Raw genomic sequence first — 19,544 nt, 5'->3', positions numbered from 1 at the left:
GGGCACCCAGCAGAGGGCACTCAAGCTTTGCGCATGCAACAAGTTCAACCATGAGTTAGAGCCCCGGTTGCTTTATGAGTGAAGAAAAGCAGCGCTGCTTCCGTAACAGGGTATTTAAGCGTCACTTAGAAATGGTAACCATTTTGTGTTCATGAACAATACACACAATCAGTCTTTTGATATGTGTTCTAGCACAAAGTCTCTCATACCCATTCTTCATCTGCTAAGATTTAAATAAACCTTCAAACCACACAGATTGAAGATACAACACTAAATTATTTTTTCTTTGGTTAATATTCCATAGAGCTTGGAGATACAAATTTTAGATAGAAAATACCGGTGGGATGTAAAGTCCTGTGTTTATAATTCTTAGTATTGCAGTTCTACAACAGTACTGGTCTCTCTAAAGAGAGGTGTATGTGCAAATGAAAACTGGGACAGAATATTGAATAGTTTATGATGCTTTATCTATCAACCTTTCTAGCACTTTGTAATTAACTAAGCCTAGTTGACTACCTAGTTGGTAGTCAGTAAGTTTTCTGCGCTTTTTTTGAGGGTCATATACATGGAGAAAAAAAGCATTTAATAAAGAGAAATACTGTTTTTCAAAAAAATAAATTGGCTCAGGTTCTCAGAGAAAACAATTCTGGAAAGTATATAAAGGCAACTATACAGGCATTCGAAATAAAAATTTGGATCATGTGCAAAATGGTGCATTTCATATACTAGGAATATAGGAATATACTTGCTAGGAATGTACAACCTGTCATGAAACATCAGTTTAACCACAGACCAGATAAAGGTCTTCAAATGGACAACTTTACCTCACTGGGGAGGATAGCAAGTCCTGGAAGTTAATTTCTAAATTGCAGGTCAGAATATGATAGCAGTTTTCTCATGAATGAAAGCCAGAAAAACTAGCTTTTGACAGTCATTAAATACCACCAGGAAAAGAGCAGGGAAACACATCTTAAAACAGAATTTATTAGATTAAATTGATTCTACATCTTGAATAATGGCTGGAGATAAATTGTTCTCTCCTTATTCATAGTTCTCATTTACTAAAGGAAATTAGCCAGTGGAAAACAAAATCATATTTATTAATGTGCCCTTAGTCTGCAGCTCATGCTACATATAAACAGTCTCACTGTTTAAGCTACAGTTTTTCCTATGGTGATTTAGAACAGTTTATCCCTTCTCACAGGCAGTGAATCACTCCCAAAGAATATGGTTTTAAGGAAGCAATGGGATGTAACACCTTTGGTGCTAGAACACACCCCGCTAACACATCATCTGCTGCAACATGCTGCTGCAACTTCATTGCTAACATTTTGACTTCTTAAACTTACTGTGTGTCCTTGAAAGGTTTTAACGGGGCGATCACAGCCAAGTCTGCATACGTGAATGCACATGTCAGTGCTGCAGGAGGCAAAAGTAGTGTTGTTCTGCCAGTCTACATCCAGAGCAGGAGCTATGAAGTGCAAACAATGGAAGGAACATCAGGGAACACAGCAAAGAAATAGCTATCCCAATTAATCCTGTCACTTACGTGGATCAGACTAAAATCTAGCTCTTGGCCTGTCACCTAGAACCAATTACAGGGATGATAGAAACTGTTTGAAGGGCACAAATTATTTTTATTCTTGCAATGGGCAACCTCTATGTTTTGCATGGCATGTGTTCATGAGAACCTTTGGGGTTAAGTAACATACAAGGGGGCAAAACAATCTACCTCTACCCTCCCTGCTCCCAGCCACACATTTCTTGGGCCACTCTATATCATTCATTCCTTTGTAAACCAATTCAGTGAAGAACCTGGAAGAAAACTAATAAGAAAAAAACCAACAAAGCCCTCATGGATAATTTCAGCTGTGTTTGAAAAAATGTTCATGTGAATGCCAGACACAGTATATGGGGAAGCGAAGGAGCATGTGGCCATCTTCCTTTCCACTAGCTTTATGTAACTACCGATACAAACCTATCATTCTGTGCAGACACTTGGATCACTAATAGGGTTTAATGTGGCTGGGGATTGATTTAAGATAGGTACATTGATCAAGCCGATCTGAAATGAGAGGATGAGTTTCTGTAGAAGGTTTGGCATTAACCAGGACTAAACTGATGAAACCGTGTACATAGTTAGCACATGAACATTTAACTAGGGCCTGTGTGTAACACACACGTTACAAGAAGAGTGAAGAAGAACCCCAACAAACTTTTACGGCATGTCACTGTAGACTAAAAGCATGTTCTAGTGTAGGAAGGTACTCCCGACATACAGCTTCATTCTGTTTCTACGACTGCTGCTTGTTTTTTGCTCAGAGCTTAGCTGCCCTCCAGAGGATGACAGAAGATTTGCTAAAATACAGAAATCTTCATTCTCGGCACACTCCTGCAAGAAGCAAGTGTGCCAGAATGAGACCAGTATATATGAAGCAAAGTTGAATCTCTTTCTGGGAAGTTTAACTTTAAAATGTAACTAAGAAATGCCATATTCAAATACATTCAGAAAAATACTTTTGTAATAAGGGGTGAAAAGATATCTGTTCTGTCAAGCCTATTATACTTAAACATGTTTTTTTCTATTGTGATTTTTATGAACTGCAAAATGAGTTCCACCTTCCGAACCATCAGGTAGCTCCCTAAATGAGAATGGAGGACTAAAATTTTCTCATATACAAGTATTTTTCAGAATACTAATGAAAATGCTCAATAATTCTTTGTGATAGGTAAGGAATTTCGATACTGAAGAAATATAAAGGAACTTTGTGTGAGGAAAGCAGGTTACTTCTGAATTTTCCAATGAACATGAATGGGGGTCAGGAAATGGTAAAGTTCCTGTAATTGCCTGCTTGTCTTTCTTTTTATGCTGTGAGCTTTGTATTACGGTTTCAGAGCAAACAGGAATCTATCTTTATTAATAGCAATATGCCTTCAGGGCTAATAGTATGATATGTATGCGTTGAAAGGTAATTTTCTGAGAGCTATTGGCACCTAAAGCAATGGATTTGCATTGCAGCATAATTTGAATCACGGAGTGTTGATAATTAATACTGATTCATTTACAGGTATATTTAATCATAAGATTACTGGATCAGTAACTACATAAAATGTCAACCAAAAGTGTTGTTTGATGCAAGTAATCAAATTGCTAAAGTGTTTCCAAACCCACAGTATACTAGCCAATTGCATAAAACCAATTAGAATGTCATCTAATAAAAGCAGCAACAAATCCTTAAAAAATGCAGCTAAATTAAATATCAACAATAGGAGTGTTACAATAATTATCAGTTAATTTAAGCTTTTTCTGAGCAAACTTAGAATTGGAGGCTCAGAAGGGGAAACAGTTAAGTGACTGCAGGGAGTGACTCGAAGCACTTACATGTCTAAAACTGGATCATTCAAATACCTCTTATGGTATCACTTAACCAATTTGTTCTTGCATGAATAGACATCAGTCCACATCTATCACTATATGTGAAAATGAGATTATTTCACTCCATTTTAAACAAATAACCTTTGTGAATATGTATATTGATCAAATGCCCGATAATAACTAATAGTTTTGCAAAAAATAATGAAACCCTAGAAGGTACTTTTCCACGTAAGTATTTTGACCATAAAACAAAAAAGTTACATGGGAACAGCAATGATACAGAGGCTTTTCAAGACCTAGACAAAGGAGACTTCCTCATGTATTTTAAGATGACAATTTTGTCCATACAGGTATAAACTAAGTAAGTTGTTGTAAAGCAGCTGAGAGTAAAGAAATTATGTTGTTCCCAGGCCAACTATCTCCAGAGTTCTTTGAAGTATGCAAAGTACACCACACAAGTATGTGTTAAAGGAAATGCACTCTGCCTAGGCTAGACTTTTAATTGTTAAAATGCCACCTTTAATCCTTGTGTAGAAAAGGTTTTCAGATTCCAGATATGGAAAGGAATTTGCTGTTTGTTCCGGTGAATAACTGATGCAAAGACGACAAGGTGAGGTCTTTGTGACTTCAGACTTACGTAAGGACAATGACTTCAGCTGATTTTAAGGGGCTTTTTGTAGGACATATACGTATCAGCAATTTCCTTAACAACTAACTGCTTTACTTCCCTATGAAAACAATTTGAAATAATGCAAAAAAACAAACAAACAAAAAAACCCAAACCAGAACAAAAATTATCCCCTCCACATCTCCTCTTCAGAGGTGTCTTATGGTCCAATGACAAACAGCATAATAAGAATTTTTATCAAAGTTTATTAATGCAAATGGACATTGGCATATTGCATTGGAAGATGTTGTTAACTATTCAGCTTGCTAAAAGGGGAATGGAGCAGTGTCCTTAATGCACTTCACTGCTAAGACAGCTGTACGTCAGTGAACATGATTTTGAAGGGGCATCCAAGTCCTGAATCTGCAACTACTTAAATCAATAGTTAGGGATCAGAAGGCTTAACAGTCTCATTAACTATATCACTACAGAGTGCAAAGTTTGCTTTTGTGGAACAGTTATGATTGATAGATAAATAAAAGCCAAAGTGAGAAAATATGAATAAATGCCACAGTGAGAAAATCTGTCAGCAGACAATGAGTCCTCCAAACTGACAGTTGCATTAATAAGAGAAAAGATGAGTGATAAAAATGCAGAGTATGGATCCGCTATAAGCATGGACATGCTCTGTCTTCTGTTGAATAACCATTTCAATTGCTACTGCATATTAGTAACATCTGTGAAAATGTGAGAATGAGAACAGCTAGAAATTGAGCTGAACAGCATGCTCAAATTAGTGTTTTAAAATTAGTAGTAAAATACACCTTTCTAAGCCATTAAGCACCTTGTGAAAGCCTGCTATATTTAGAAGTGGATTAGTTACACTGAACACACAGGAAGATGAACATTTCTAGCATCAGAATCTGAAATGTTTTGGTGGTTTTAAACTCTGTTTGACTATGCCCCTTAAAAATTCTTCACTATGACAACTTAATCCAGTTTGGATCATGTATTCAGCTATCATTTTACAAGTCTAGTCTCGGGTGAGTTTGAGATTATATAAGTGATTGCCTGTTATTCAAGATTACTTAATATCTGAGACATCTCCTGTCTTCTTGAAGCAGACCAGACGTACAAATGACCACCCAAGTAAGGTTTTGGTGCAGCAAGGTCTTGAAATTGAAAGTGGCAACTGACTTCTGATGACTGGAAAACGCAAATACTGAAGAACTTCAAGTCAAAATTAAAAGCTAAGAAATTCCTGAGGACCTTCTTGCAGTGATGAATGCAAGTTGCATGAGAGATCCACCTGCTTCTGTCTTAAGTCAGCTTCAGTGTAACAGGAGCACAAAGAGTTGGAAGAGATCCTAGATGCTTCCTTCTAAGTGCCTCTTCATAAATCACCACTTGGTACTATTCAAGCACATAAATAATGACAGAATCATTCAGCTAGACAGACATGAGTGCTGTATAAATCCTCTCCTAGAATCAGTTTGACTTTCAAAGCTGACTGTCACAGAACCCCATCTTTCTAAAAAAAAGAATAAACCCACAAGCCACAATACTCAGGATAGTTAATGCACAGCAAACGCAGTTCAAACTTCTCTCTGGCAGACAGGTTTTTTAGAAAAGTAGAAATTATACTGATGATATTAAAAAATGCATTTCATTTTACTAATAATAGTTACACAGAAATTACCTGAATGGAAAGGAAACTGCTGTTTAGCTTCTCCTGTATGAGCATCCCAAATTATTGTCGTCTGCATCCGAAGGAAGGGAGAAAAAAAGATGAGTGATTGTTCAGCTCAGAGAAAACAAACTAAGAGCACCCTCACTGTGGAGCAATTCTAAAAAATGGACTGATAAAATTGACTGCAGAAAGCCTTGTGTGCTGAACAGCTGAAAAAACAGAAATCACTTCCAAATACTACAGAATAATAATCTAAGTGTTGATAAAGAAGCATCATGCCTAAAGAGGAAGTAAAATAACTACTAAGACTGGCACATTCTCTCTGAATTATGCTAGAAGACAGCACTACACATTTTAATAAGCATTTTGCTACAGCTGCTTCTTTTACCTTCTTCAAAGAAAACTTCTTCCCCTTTTCAAAGATGCAAGTTGAATTCTATTCCAAAAAACATGATACTACATCTCTAATAATTAAAAAACCAAGTGAAATGTTTATCTAGCAGCAGAGTACATAAAGCTTCTTGCCACTCTGATGGGATGGACTAAGGTGTAATTTGCTTACTACAGGTTTAATCCATACTCACAGCACACACAAGCAACTTCTGTGTAAAGCTCAACAATACCTTCTGAGTGAATTGTTAATTTATTGGGAATGCATGCTTCCAGAAAATAAATTAAGGATGCCTCATCTTGCTGATAATGGATGACCGAAAGAATCACTGCTGGAAATCTAAGTTGGCCACAACAGTGGAACTACCACTGGGAGACAACTGTACCTGAATATAAACCAGTATCAAAAGGAATAAAACTAAGTTTTCATTTTCAAAAGTATGTGAAAATATATGTGTGGATTCATCTAGTTTACAAATCAGATGTACAAGCCTCAGCTAGTTTCCCTAGACCTTCTCTGTCAGCTGCTGGAGAGAAGCAGTGTTAGTGCACTGTAATACAGGCCATGCAACCATGCTGTTTTTCTCTCCAAATTTTATACAGGAGGCCAAGGACGACATACACATCTAAGTTTTAGACATTGAAAGTTAGGCAACATGAGTGCTGTATACTTTCCACTTTCAGTTTTAATGGATTTGTGCTCATCATCATCAGTCATCTATTAATTTTAATCTCTTAATATGCACGTAGCTGTAACTATGTTTTGCTTGCTTTTGAGTTCCTATTTGCATAGGAAGCCTTTTTACTTTTGCATATTTGCATAGGAAGCCATATATAATTTATTCACATAAAGCTGTTTCAATAATTAAATGAGCTAAAAAGGTGCAGTATCTTTAAGATCACTTCCTTCCTGGAAATACTTAGTTGATAGAACTACAAACATAAGTACTGCAAAGTAGTTTTTCCCTTAACTGAGGCTCATTTAAGACACAATTTTAGGCAGGGAGAAAATTGAGTGGGTTTTTTTTTTTCATTAAAGTAAAATCTTTTACATAAAAATAGTACACATTTATCCCGTCTCAAAAATGTAATCCACACCACTAAAACATATTAAACTCTCTAGGATGCCTGGAGGAGAAGAAAATAATCTTGTGGAATTCAGCAGCACAAGCTCACTGAATAAGCACATTCATATGTTAGAATAATGTATTTTTAAAACTCACTTTATCAACACCAGCACTTAAAATATAATTCCCCTTTTTGTTCCATTTCAGGGCAAATATTGGACCTTTATGTTGACCTAAGGTGCTTGCAAGGTTACCTGGAATAAAGAAAAAGTTATTACAATTTGTTTACAAAGAAGACAAATTAAAGTTCATTGCTGTTTGATGCTTATGAACAATAAATGTTGACTTACCATCTTCTGTCCATATTCTTGCAAAACCATCATACGAGCCTGTAGCCAATAGTGTTCCATCACTCTGTTGGGATATATATAAATGGCAAAGGTCAATACTAGATGAAATCTGTTTCAACCAACCTTTTTGATTTGCTCTCTTTTTTAAGGTTTGTGCATTGTGATTTAAGGGAATTCTGAGCCCGCACATTGAGACAGATTATACCATGATCTAAACTATAGGTTATTACTGCAGACATCAAAGAGGAAATACACCCCTCTAACATACTGTGAAATACTGGGCTACACCATCATATAAGAGTAATTTAATCAAAAGGATTAGGAAAAGAAAACAAGATAAAAAAGATTCTAGGGGATTCATCCAAATAACAGATATGCCTTAGATATTAAAAGTCTGCAAAACATCAGCAGATCACCTAAACCCTGACTAAATCCCAGTTCACTAAAATTCCTGTACCTACACTACCTGAAAGAAGTACCTAAACACCTAAGCCACCAAAACTCATGGTTAACACCTTGAATGCTATCTAGAAGCTGTCTAGAATGCTATCTAGAATGCTATCGAGAAGCTGTTTCCTAGCTGTGTGAACACAGACTCTCACTCACATGCTCAGAGGCCCAATACCATGACAAGTATCTTGAGAAAAGCTGTATTCATGGGTCCCAATAGGAGAAAAAAAATTCCCAGGAATTGTAATCAGTAAATTACATGTATTCTGCTGGAAGGAGTCCTTCACTGAAGGGTATTTCTTGTGCAGCCAGCGATACTGGAGTTATTGGGCCAGAATGAGAATAACTAAAAAGAAACTTGACTCTGCAATCTGGTGAGACAGGTACTACTGGAGCTGGGATTTTCTTTAAACATTCCAGCACCTGGCTTAGAAGTGAGATTCACCCCATTCATCTCCAGACACCCAGAAATTAGGAGTTAGTTTAAGAGAGTAACCTAGTCTCCCTCTATAATTAACAGCATCACCCACCACTGGCATGTAATTCACAATCCCATTTGCACTAGATTATACCAGGATGAGGGCACATGTTTCTATTTTTGCTGTCTTAGAAGGAGTCTAGATGACTAGTTTAGATGGTTAAATCTAAGGGAGATGATTACTACCCTCTGTTCCAAAGGACAATCTGAATACAGCCTCTAGAAATAACCTTTCTTGTTATAACATAAATCACAGAAACTGGAGAAGAACAGATTTAATATCACCAGTGTTAAAATTTCACGGTGAAATATGATGATATTGTGGTTCTAAATAAATAATAAAGGCAGATGGCATTTCTAGTATCATGAAAACGAGGAAAAAAGCATAAAATAATTCTCTAAAGCATATGTCCATCCAACCCTCCAAAAACAGTGAGCTGGAGTAGTTGTAGATTTTACTCAAATATATAATGATGTAGTGGGAAAATACCAAAACCTAAGCCAACTTCACTATGATATACTCTTATTGGGACCACTGATGAGAACAAAAGTGATATGAGCAAAAAGAGAAAAGGGAAGCAAAGCTCAGGGACTGGATGTACAGTTTATCCAAATTTGGTGGTGGCAAGTCACATTGTTCGGAAAACTCAAAGTGAGTTGTAAGCACTCTAAATGTTTAAAGTAGGAATATTTCCTTACATTAAGTACTAGAACAATGCAAGTGAAGTATCTGATCAATGACATATGGAAAGGTAAGGAACTACTACAGGAAATACTAAGGGATGCCCTATATGTTTTGGATATTTCTCATAATTGTTCTGCACCTTTGCATGTCTTCCTCTTTCAATTAAGTCTTTTTCTACTCCTCAGTTCAGTTTTTCTCAACTATTTTTCTTCACCATGATATCTACAGGAAACAAGTAATGAACATTCCTGGGTTTTATCTTTATTTGCTTTGTTAATCTACCTCTGCTTTCTGTGCCACTCACCAACTTCTTTCATTGTGTCAAATACAAAATACATAGGGGAAGTTGATTTGTGCAGTGGCTTTACCTTTCGTGAAACACCTAGATCACCTGAAGGAAAGTAATATTGCAGTAAAAATTAACTGAATCTTGGTCTCTGGCCAGCAACTGAGACTGTATGTAACTGCTGAGAATCCTTTCTAGTAATTTTTAATGTGTTTTCCTACAGAACCACGCCGAATGTGAACACTCTATCTGCACTAATACCAGCAAAAAAGACAGAAACCAAGTGATCTTAAAATTAATAAAGTTCTTGCAAGTTCTTTTCACAATGTTTGGTGGTAGAAAGGAGATGTGAAGCAGCCTTAAAGCTGCCCAAAGACGCTGGTCCAGCACTGGGAATTCTTAGCAATAACTGTCTCTCTGCTTACTTCAGTCTTCTCTAGGCAGGACCATGCTAAGACAGCAGGTTTTGCAAAATGAAAATAAAAAAGGGATCAGGAAAGACAGTTCCACCCAGAGGTGGTAGGTAAAGAGAATGACTACACATGCTCCCACCAAGATAAAGACTATAATGTGAACATGTTTTGCCATACATAATTCAAATGAGAGAGGATCTTGATAGTCCAACTTAAATAAAAAAAGCTTTGCTGGTGCTTGTATTTCTTTGCATGACAAAATAAAGTAACCATGAGATGCAAATACCTTATTAATCAGGCTTCATTACTTGTAGACTGCTTGTTTAATCTTCATTCTTAAAGTTAGCTAGGTTTATTTTTGCCCATGCTCCCAAAATAGAGATATAAATACAACATTATTGAGCTTGAAGATAACAATAGTACTGGAAAATCATAGCATATAGGGGAAAGTTCAGCCTGTTATGAGTATTTAAAACAAGAGGTCAGTAGGTTAGGACAGAAGTTCTGGTCACCTCAGATATAAAAGATATGGAGCAGCAGCTGTAATTGCCTCTGAATTAAATTTAGACAGTGAAAAACCATGCACAGCCTTAGAAGTTAGCTTACATTCCAGTCCAGTGAAGTCACATCCTTATTGCTGGGGACATCGTGTCCTCCTTCTCTTATGCAGTGCCTCAAAACTAGTTGAGTGGAACCGCTGTTGCTGTTTTCATTGAGATTCCATATTCTGGCTGTTGAGTCTCCGGATCTATAAAAGCAATTGTGCAGAGATGAAAATTACTCTTGCTGTTGATGCAGCAATGTAAAGTCCCCTATTTCTGTTTTCATTAGAGAACATCACAGCCTTTAATTTTTTTTTCTGCCCATCCATTTTCCCGCACTCCATATACCTTTTCAAAAATGCTAACACACATTTAAATTATACACATCATCTGAATCCACACTGCCATTTGCTTGACTCAGAAAAGTTTTACTTAAAATGCACTTGCTTGCCCTCTACATTTTGCACTTCATGCCTAAAGCTGGTATCATTATAACTGAGATAGTCTGGGGGGACTCAACATTACAAACATAACACTGTGGAGATTTCAATAAAGACAGAAATACCAAGGCTGTGACCATGTGGCTCCCATAAGAAGCATGCAGTCCTACTAGCTCCCAAGGGCTCACCATGTCTCTGGTGCTCCCCAGGAGCTGCAGTAGGCTCTGGCACAGGACCTGCAGGGCCAGGCCTGCAGATGTGCAGAGTATCACCCTGGCAGCAGTGTGACAAAGTGCTGTGGTGCCACCTCTCTGCTCCTGCAGGAGCAGGAGGTGAACTTAAGACTCCTTTTACGTTGGCCATGCCCCTTTCATAAGGTACTTCTGTTCAGGACAGACCTCTCAGCACTATATTAAGCTACAGTATCTAAAGATAAAGAAAGTTGAAAGGTAATTTAAATAAATTTTTAAAATTAATCTTTATTTTTTTTAATTCACGTCTACAGGGTCCTTTGCTGTCTGTAGCTTGGCTGCTTAGCTCATGTTGATTGAAAAAGTGGCAAAATAACTACTGACATGACAGAGCAAGACAGATATAACATCAGGTTTTTAATCTAGTTTACAGACTTACTTTCTAGGGAGATGTTTTTCCTGCAAACTGAAATCTTGATTTTGCCTAGAAAAGCTTGTGAGGTGAAACTGAAGAGTTTATCAAAATCTGCTCATAAGTAACAGTTTTTACTTTGTATAAATTCTTCTTCCAATGGAAAATGTCCCTGATGCCATAAATAAATTTGCAAGGGGGGGAGGGGGGAAGATATTACACTTTCTAGTTTATTGGGATTTGCCTCCTGCTGCTTCTCCTCCCCTTTTTTAAAAAGCAATCAATAACAACAGCAACCAAACCAATCAAGAAACCTGGACTGCTGGATTTGTCCAGAGGGTAATTTCCATTTACAAAAATTCATGCAGTCTAGATGGAATTTCATTGCTGACATGTTAGCTCTTCTTTTTTTTTTTTTTAAATTAATGACTAAAACTTCTTTTCCTACACATTACCAAGGAGAAAAAGACTTTCTTCAAAGACTGAAAACCTGAGATCCATTTTTGCTTTGATACGCTGTGTTATACTCAAAAGGAAATTCTGCACAGGAGAATATTACATTTTCTTCTGGACTACTAAAAAAAACATTGTAATTATTTATACCAAAAGTACTGATCAAATTTTAAACACTTGACATGTCTTCTAGCACAAGTATTGACCAATCAAGTACTGAACTTGATTGATCTTTGTGTTATTAATTTACCACTAATTTAGCCAAATTTCACACAAACAACAGTTCAGCTGTAAAAGCAAAAAGTTTTTACTGCTTTTTGCTGTATCAGTGGCTCTGAGCTCTGCTGGGTCATCACATGCCTGGGGAATGTGATCCTATCTCCTTTGAGCCTTTTGTGTCAAGCTGAGATGTGATGGCTGGCCAGGGCTTTGCCAGCCTAAACCACAAGATACTGCCGTACAGCCATTCTTTAACTTTTGGCATATATCTTTCACATTAGTGATTAAGAAATAATTTGAGTCAGGGTAATTTTTACCACCATACAGGGCTGTGGCAATAATTTAACTCCTTATTTCTTCAGAGGTCTGGAAAACAGAAAAACAATTTTGTACATGTTGGCTAGAAAATTAACAAAGTTAATCATGAGGCTCAGAAGGGAAGGGACTTTTTTAGTTGTGATAATTCACAATAATGGGAACATAAGTCTTTCATAGGCTTGGGTTACTGGTTAACATCCTAAATAGGAAATTCCTTCTGTGCTGGCTTCTCTGCTATGTAAGGCTTCAGGCCAGCCCTGCCCTCATTGTAATAATCCAGTTTATCGATGGACCCTGTGAATAAAGTACTCCGTCACTTGGCTATCAAACACAATATCCTATTTGCTAGTCCTAAAAGGGTTATGTTTTGTTTTTCAACAGTTTTATTTAGCCAGTTTTCTGGCAATGCTTGGGCAATATTATTTTCCAGTATTTTAATTTTGTTTTTCCATTTTCTTCTTCCTAAGGCTACATAAGCTATTATGTGCCCCTGCAGAGAGGCTTTGTAAGTCTATCAGTATGTGGCAGGGGTATTTGTGTGTCTTCCCTTTTGTTGCTGGGGAAAATAAAGTATTCTCTGCTCTGGAAACTATTCTGATTTCTGCTGAATGATTCAGTGAACCCTGCCTTATTAGCAGACCATAGTTCAAGCACAATTCAGAAAGATATTTAATCTCCTTAGCCCACAGAAGCATTCCTATCTGCATGATAAAGCAGCTCATTCCAACATGCAAGTCATGAACACGAGTAATAGGTATACTGTTCCGCACTATGGTAGAGTAGTACCAAATTTAGGAAGGCTAGTTCTGAAAGTATTTTATTTCATGCTCTCCAGCCCTGGTATAATCATGAATCAAGGTGGACAAATGTTAACAGGATTTTCTTTGTGCCATATGAATTCTGCATTCCACCACTGTCACCACAGAGGTTAAAACAGCTGCAGCTGGGTAAAAAAATTTGCGAGATGGATGTTGAACCTTAGTACTTCTAATCTTTACCTGCAAGTCTTATAATCACTGTTATTTTGATATGCAATATTGCTAATGTGTATGTAATACTTCTAGCTCAAACAGGTTAGACTTTTATTTTATTTTGAAAGAGATTATTAAAAACATAAAGGGAAGGAAACTCCTCACAATTTACATACCTAACTCTTCCTTAATGAAGCAGGTCTCTTAAAGTAAGTGCTTATGTTTCCTAGGCAGTCAGTAGAGAGAAGTGACTCAGAGGTATCCAGAGGAAGACTTCTGTCCCACTGATTCTACAGCACTGGTCCCTGCAACAGGTTATTCAAGTAGACCTCCCCTAATAGCTGACCTCTTTACATTAATGGATTTGATGTAATGAGGAAACTCTCCCCAGTAAAGTTACCTGCTAATGAATAAGCACTTACATTTAGCATAATTAACAGCTGGTGGTAACTAGGGTGGTGGTGTGTGAAATCAATCCCCTCAACCTGATAATCCAAAAGGATTATTCAGAAAGGTAATTCATAGTGGATCCTAAACTACTGATATGAGGAAGTACCATGTAACACCCACAGATGATGACAGGAGATGGCCTCAAACATCCTTTTTTGCTTCTGAGAAACAGTCACAACCAAAAGACCTTGGACAACAGCTTTTATGGCTAATTATTTTGCTGACTAGGACAGCGAAGGTGCACAAAGCACTCTATAAGAGACAAAGTATCCCTATGTGAAAGAGGCTTGTGTAGATCAGCAAAGAAACCTACTGTTGGGTTTTGAGAATGAGGCCAGGTCCCTCTGCTTCACGGCTATGACAGTTGCTTCAAGGGCATGGCTGGATGTAACAGAACTGGAAGCAGCAGTAGAACATGCTTACAGAAGCATCCTAATTCAACTGGAAAAACTTTCAGAGTTCAAGGCTCTAGCAGCCTTGACATTCACAATCCATCCACTTCCATACTGGGAAATTTAAGCATGTTCAGGAACACTCTGGGTCACCAGACCACAATGACCTATGCTGGCAAACTCATAGACTATTCCCTGGCCTGTTTTAATTAGTACTCTTGCCTGGGGCCCTGACGTTCTCTCTGAATAACTCCTGGGCATGTCTTGGTGGTTACAATGTCCAGAGATGATTCCCAATGTGCAGTTTGTCTGGCAGCCGGGACAGTTTGCTAGCACAGACACCGGCCTTTCTGTGCCAGTTGGCCTCAGTGCCTAGGAAAATTCCCAGGCATGGTTAGATTACTAATGTGGATGTAGCTGTAAGGGGTTTCTGCACTACCAAGGGAACACAAGGGAACATAACCATCTGTAACAATTTATATGTGTCATAAAATTGAAACTTAGATATCGAAAGGTATCATGGAAGAAATAATTCTTTGAAGAGGACAATTGTCTTTTAAAAGCAAAACTGGAATTATGGCTGGGAATGGCCAAATCTTGTGATTTAGCCAAGCACCTACTTTTTCCCTTTTCTTTTTTTTTTTTTTTCACCTGTCCAGAAAGAACACTACATGCAATTATTTGGTTTGGAATGCTGATTTCCTTCATAAAGGGTAACTAATCCTCTTACATGGGTGTACGTATGCACTTTACTGTATTATTATAATGCTTCCATTCATAACATTTAAGCATTCTTCCCATAAGCATCAGGTGACAGTCATGCCTTTGGCAGCCTTTACTGGTATCTCTAATTCTTTATTGGTATCTCCTCAATCCTCCACTTTAAGGGATTTTAGAGGTTACAGGTGAGGTGGAGGAGGAAGGCCAGCTGTAGAATATATTTTTTCTATTTGGTAAGAGAAACTCCTGTCTCCACTGTTGTTTTTTGTTTGGTTTTTTTTTTTTTTTAATAGCCCTTGCAAAGTCCAGAGACCATACATATATTCCTTTTGACCCTAAAAAAGTCAAAGCAATTGAGTAGATAGGACATCAAATACCAAAATCCCTATTAGTGGGATGATCACTAAATCTGGAGATCAATGCTCTAGTTCTTGGCAATTCATTCTACAAAGAAATCCCTGACACAGATTGCTTCAGATTAGGCTGTGAACCTGCATTATTCTTTTACTGCTTTGAAGATTACATTACCTTGCTGTATAAACTGTTGTGAATTGTTAGAAAGATCTATTGCTTGTATAACAAAACTTGAAGAAAATACTTTGCCATGAATTGAGATTTGGTTGTGGTAGGCATTGTATAAACAGAAGAAATGTGTTGTTTCCTTTATTTAATAGTTAGGTTTTTATATGTATTTTTTAAGAAGACAACAGATGGGTACAACCAGGCAGATGGAAAACCAGAAGAAAACTGCAGACTGGGCAGCACAATATGGCTATTAGAGAATCTAAAAATTCAGTGTTCACGCATCAGACTAACTGTGGTTTTCTTTTTCAAAGCATTACTTTGTAAAGGACAAAAAGAACTGCAGCGTACTGCACATCTCAAGGAGCTTCTCTCCCTCATTTAATTGGAGCTGTAACACATAGTTTACCTGTAAATGCTAGCTTGTACTATTATTATGCCAGACATCTCAAATTCTTCTCTGTGCAGTGGCATCATCAGTTACAGTTCTCCTCCTTTGGTTTAATTTTATTCTGTGCATTCTATGCCATTTCAGTCATGTAAGCTTCATCAGGCACTCACTGCTGCATGACCTGAAGGCTAACTGCATCACATCCTTTGTTTTTTATAAGTAGGCTAAAATCTGATTAAGATCATTATGGATCTAAATTATTTATGTTTTCATTACAGTGCCATTAGTCTGTATAAGACACAGAACCTGAATGTATTGCTAACCATGCATGTATTTATCTACTTCCAAAATCAGTAGCAAAACTTATTGAGACCTATTACACTGAAGGGTAAAGCTCAGTTGAAGGGATAGTGAGAGGTTACTCCTCTATCTCAGACAGTGTCCCTAAAGAATAATTCTATATTGTACCCTTTCTCCCCACTGATTTTCCTTTACATAATAATGTGGGTGTGCTAACTCATCACTTGCAGACTGTTCTCCAGAGAATTCAAATAAATACCATAATGGATAAGTTTCCTGATAAAAAGTATATTGTTTAGGATGACAGGGCTAAAGGAGATTGGACTTGATGATCTTAAAGGTCTTTGCCAACCTAAATGATTCTATGATTCTGTGACTGTATGAGACCTATTGTACCAACAAATACAGTCTCTTCATTTGAATAATCCTAAATATGAGAGCTATTGATCTCAAGACAGCCCATGAAATTCTAATTAAGTTTGCCCCCACTATGGGAAAGATCTTTCAGATTGTATGAAACCTTCTCTAGATTTTCATCTTTAGTAAGAAACAACCATGAAAACAATTTAACGAGGTTAACTAAATTCTTCTTAGTTTTTTAGGTTTTCTTCACCATTACACCATGATTAACATCTATGGGTAGTCAAAACATTCAGGCGTACACTGAAAAGTTAGAGTAGCAGTGCAGGAGGGTGCTCATTCGGGATCAGCTGGTGTTGATTTACAGATCATTATGTAAGCAGTAGCATTTCCTGTACATCACAGATTTTTTTGCGTTCCCTTGATTCACTTCTTTTAATTTTAAAACATCCTCTCAGATTTGGGCTGGGAATATTAAGGAGTATCATATGCTACAGTTCTTTCACATTTGCCAATCCTAATTTTTATTTATTTATATATCAAATAATTCTCTTTCTGTGGTTCACTCAACTGCATGCTGGGAAGAGAACAATCTCTGTGAAATAACTTTTATACTTGCCTATTTTAACTGCAGACTGATCTTAATGATCAGGACTTCCCTTCTTAATAATAATCATTTGCTAGGGAAAAGTAATGTTGTCCAAGACACTACAAAACCAAGTGGGTAGATGCTTACTGTTATTAGAAAACACAGCAAATGCATGGCATAGGAACGTGGCTGCTATTACTGCTCTTGCCTGTATCACTGCATCACCCAGGGACCCTATCACAAACCAGAAGACCCACTGAGGCTAAGTTTTTCATCCAAAACCCCTACATGGAGTTTTTCCAAATTTTACTGCTATAAACATTTAACATTACCAAATGAAGACATTTAGGGCAACAGATGCTGAAAGTACTATCAGACTTGGACATTCCAGAAAAGAAGCATATTCAGCAGGATTCTCTTTCCTTGTTTGAAATTTTTCTTTGGAAACTTCTGTTTTCACTCTCAGTGAGATCTTGTGCTGTTTATCCAACCTGGTATTTATTTTTCCTGTTTATTCTTTCCCATTTTCTTTCATGTATTAGGCTAACAAAGACATGATGACCATTCTGATGATCTTGCCAGAAGTTGGAAATAAAATAAGGATTCTCCTCTTTCTTCTAAGAAATGTGTTCTGATGCTGCTAAGCAACTGTAAGTGATGAAGACCCATTTATCTCCTCTAATTCCCAGCTAGACTTCTGAAATTTAACCTTCATTTTAAGTTTTAACTTTAAGAATGAACAAACACAGATTCCAACAGTGTCCGTATATACAGCTGTCAGGGTATGTTTACATTAGTATTTTTGTTCAAATCAAAAGTGCTTTTTGTATGTCAGTTTCCTGATTGTCCTACTTGCCGTGCTTTGGTTGTCATTGCTGAGCAGCCCTTTCAACACATGCCCTCAAATGACTCCCTAATGCTCATCTCATTGGACAAAATGAGGTCCAGCCTGAAATCTCCCCATCACATACAAACAGAGGTGACATAAGGTCCTGACAACAGTTTTGCTCTACAGGTCTGCTCCTGTTTGTGCACCATGCTAATGTATACACAGCAGAAGAAAGTTTAGAGTCTCCATACTTTTAAAAAGAAAACATTGATGATAAAGACTTTCTAATGTGAACCATTAACTAGGAGCAGTAGGAGTAGTAGATTTCATGAACTTCAAATGCATGAAATTCAAATACTCTGAGGATTATCCACAGTTATTTTAAAAAGCCTTTTAAAAAAATTCATGTATTTAGGGCCCCCGAGTGCACACTTTAAATGTGTAAATGTTTCATATTCTGCGTCACCTTATACTTACTTAACTGCAACATAGGTACAGTACTGCTGAAAAACACAGTTGCAGGCTGAAAAAACAGTAAAGAGAATACTCATTCATCTCCAGTATACATTCACAAGCTCTTGCATCCCTAAATACACTCTAATTGCAGCAGCTGCTTTCCGTCATGGTCTTACCCAGATGCTAGCAGGTCACTGACAGGGTTCCAGGCACAGATGAACACCTCTGATTCATGGCCCCGAAGGACTGTTGCTTTGTTAGGAGGAATTTCAACATCCCCATCAATTTCCATTGGCTTTGAATGATTATCTGTAAGGAGATATACCAGAATAAGTAGTTTGCAAGATGCTGCTAAGTCTGCTTTAAAAACAAGCTTGCTACCCATGGCCTAAAGCTTACAGTAACATATAAACTATAAATAATATTCTTTGCTGTGTCACTGACTATACTGACTATACTAATCTATATTCTTCCCTATGATGATTCAGATTTATGCTATTCCCTCAAAATGTAGAGCTTGCCAAAATATTTTGTACAAATGCATGTAGATTTTCTTCCAAAAAATAGTTAGCATTTCAGTATTTTTTTTTAAGCTGGCTTCATTAAAAATGACTTAAATATTTATTAAAATAGCAGACTGCCAGATTTGAGTAAAGCTTTATGCTGTTCTTTTAATAAAGTAACGTACAGCACACATATTTTCTGTCAGTGTCCTGAAAGTAGTATGTGTGCTACTAACATGAAAAAAATACCACGTAAGGGTCTCATTGCCTGAGCATGGCAGGGAAACAGTGAGTGATCAGCTTACCAAGGGTATCATAATTTATGCAAAAGTACCAACTGATGCATACTGCATGCTGTAATGCTGGGGTTCTTTAGACTGCAGTGTAAACTAACTTTGTTTTTATAAAGCTCTTTTATTTCCTTAAGGAAAAAAAGTGAATTTACAATGATGAATTTCTCTTAGAGGCAGCAATTCATTCCCATTTGCATCATGAACGTTTTCACTCCAGATTTTCATTGCTTCAGTATATATCTTCTTCATTCAGCTCAAACTACACTTCCTGGCAACAATGCAAGATTATTATCCTCAATGAAAAAGACACAACCAAGGAGAGGTACCACGCTGAAACAGCAGACAGCAGATGTTAGAGACAGAAGTGTGGCCCATTTTGCAGAAAGCACATTCAAGAGTGG

At 37.2% G+C, this 19,544-nt stretch overlaps 1 protein-coding gene across 6 annotated transcripts in view; it reads right to left on the bottom strand.

Moving 5' to 3' along the window:
- TBL1X (transducin beta like 1 X-linked) overlaps nt 1-19,544 on the bottom strand; it is a 194,290-nt gene that overhangs the window by 9,168 nt on the left and 165,578 nt on the right. For all 6 annotated transcript variants that reach the window (XM_061459874.1, XM_061459878.1, XM_061459875.1 and 3 more), the window contains 6 exons: nt 18,524-18,656; nt 10,399-10,540; nt 7,481-7,544; nt 7,287-7,384; nt 5,683-5,743; nt 1,350-1,471 (listed from right to left, as the gene is read on the bottom strand). In XM_061459874.1, coding sequence (XP_061315858.1) covers nt 1,350-1,471; nt 5,683-5,743; nt 7,287-7,384; nt 7,481-7,544; nt 10,399-10,540; nt 18,524-18,656 — 620 coding nt within the window. The remainder of the gene's footprint in view (nt 1-1,349; nt 1,472-5,682; nt 5,744-7,286; nt 7,385-7,480; nt 7,545-10,398; nt 10,541-18,523; nt 18,657-19,544) is intronic.

The sequence above is a fragment of the Pezoporus flaviventris genome, unplaced genomic scaffold (genome assembly GCF_033815535.1).
Source record: "Pezoporus flaviventris isolate CSIRO_AGI_PZ_B2104156 unplaced genomic scaffold, CSIRO_AGI_Pfla_v1 ptg000030l, whole genome shotgun sequence".
Classification (NCBI taxonomy): Eukaryota; Metazoa; Chordata; class Aves; order Psittaciformes; family Psittacidae; genus Pezoporus; species Pezoporus flaviventris.
The sequence above is the reverse complement of the archived record's forward strand: the minus strand, read 5'-3'. Positions and strand labels throughout refer to the sequence as shown.